The sequence below is a fragment of the Cyprinodon variegatus genome, unplaced genomic scaffold (assembly GCF_000732505.1).
Source record: "Cyprinodon variegatus isolate N-32 unplaced genomic scaffold, C_variegatus-1.0 Scaffold1961, whole genome shotgun sequence".
Classification (NCBI taxonomy): Eukaryota; Metazoa; Chordata; class Actinopteri; order Cyprinodontiformes; family Cyprinodontidae; genus Cyprinodon; species Cyprinodon variegatus.
The window spans coordinates 52,511-54,032 of NW_015152414.1; the positions used below are offsets into that span (position 1 = coordinate 52,511).

Sequence of the window (1,522 nt, forward strand, 5' to 3'; positions counted from 1 at the left end):
TCCTGTAATACCTGAAACCTGTCTATGATTCTGAGGGTAGGTCGTTAAAGGGGGGATTGTCGTTAAGGGGGGATTGTCTCCTGTAATACCTGAAACCTGTCTATGATTGTTAAGAGTTGGTTGTTAAGGAGGTATTGTTCACCGGCTGGAGCGGGTAGGTCCCTCGTTCCTCTGTGATGGGGTGGGGGGTTTGGTGCATTAATGCATTAGGCGTCAGGATGCCTTCTGGGTGGCTCCCTTTAGAGGGCTACATAGGCAGGCCTCTTTAGAGGGAGACCTCTGGGTCTGGGTCTTTAATCCACTAGTATAAAAATGGGCATGAGTCCATTAAAAACTAGGCAAAAATCAAAGTTGATAAATGGTCACTAGAAAAATGATTTGCATTAACTTATTTCTCAAACACAGGAATAGAAAATAAATATTCCAGCAAAGATAATTCAGGAATATTAAAAACATGTAAATAAATTCAGATTTCTGCATTGGAGATTTGTTCCATTATTTTAATAATAAAACTGCTTCATTGCTGGTTATCATTCAGCTAACATCCCCCATCCTGTTGCTGGAGGCTGGAAACTTGCCCTGCAAAAATGTTCTCTTTTGCATTTTTTCTGTTTTAAAATGTTCTAAATTACCTCTTGAAGACAAACTGAAGACTTGAAATAAAACCTAATAAAAAAGAGCCTTAAATATTGCACGATTTACCAGATATTCATGTCCATTGGGACTTTACCAACTGGTTAGCCATTTTTTTTAGCAGTAATTATGTTTTATTAAACATTGTTTGACAGTTGTTTACTCTCGCTGTCATTCTGCTGTGACTAAAAGCGGGTATCTTTTCTCTTTCAGCCTCTCTGTCCTGTGATACGTTCATCTGTCACCCAAGACACCACCTCCCCAACATGTCGCTTAAGGTCCAGACTAGTAATGTGACAAACAAGACAGATCCCAAGTCCATCAACTCCCGAGTGTTTATTGGAAACTTAAACACGGCGGTGGTGAAGAAATCTGATGTAGAAAGCATCTTTTCCAAATATGGCAGAGTGCTGGGCTGCTCTGTGCACAAAGGGTTCGCCTTCGTCCAGTATGCCAGCGAGAGGCACGCACGGGGGGCTGTGATCGGGGAGAACGGCAGGGTGCTTGCAGGGCAAACCCTGGGTGAGTCAACTAGTTTTTATATATGTTTATATTTATCTATATATGTACATACATATATACATATACACAAGTGGACAAATCTGTTGGTACCCCTGATTTATTGAAAGGAAAAAAACACAACATTCACAAACTGGAATCTGACACAAAAAAAAAACTGTATGAAGATGAATAAATTAAAGTCAGACATTGCTTTTCAACCACGCTGTTAGGTTTATTTAATGATGATTATAAAATTAATGTGTGCGTATAAAACATTTGTGCAAGGGGATGCTCCACTCCTGTCTCATGATCCAGTCAGGAGACCATCCTGCCTTGTCATTCTGATGGAGCATTCTGTCTTCATGAACTGATCAATTGTTCTGTCAGA

General features: G+C 40.1%; 1 protein-coding gene across 1 annotated transcript in view; it reads left to right on the forward strand.

The window, feature by feature from the left end:
* Nucleotides 1-1,167, forward strand: part of LOC107104933 (RNA-binding protein Raly-like) — a gene marked incomplete at its 3' end in the record, with an annotated part of 22,253 nt that extends 21,086 nt beyond the window's left edge. The window contains exon 2 of the mRNA XM_015405049.1: nt 847-1,167. Within this exon, the coding sequence (XP_015260535.1) occupies nt 847-1,167 (321 nt within the window). The remainder of the gene's footprint in view (nt 1-846) is intronic.
* Nucleotides 1,168-1,522: the final 355 nt, after the last annotated feature.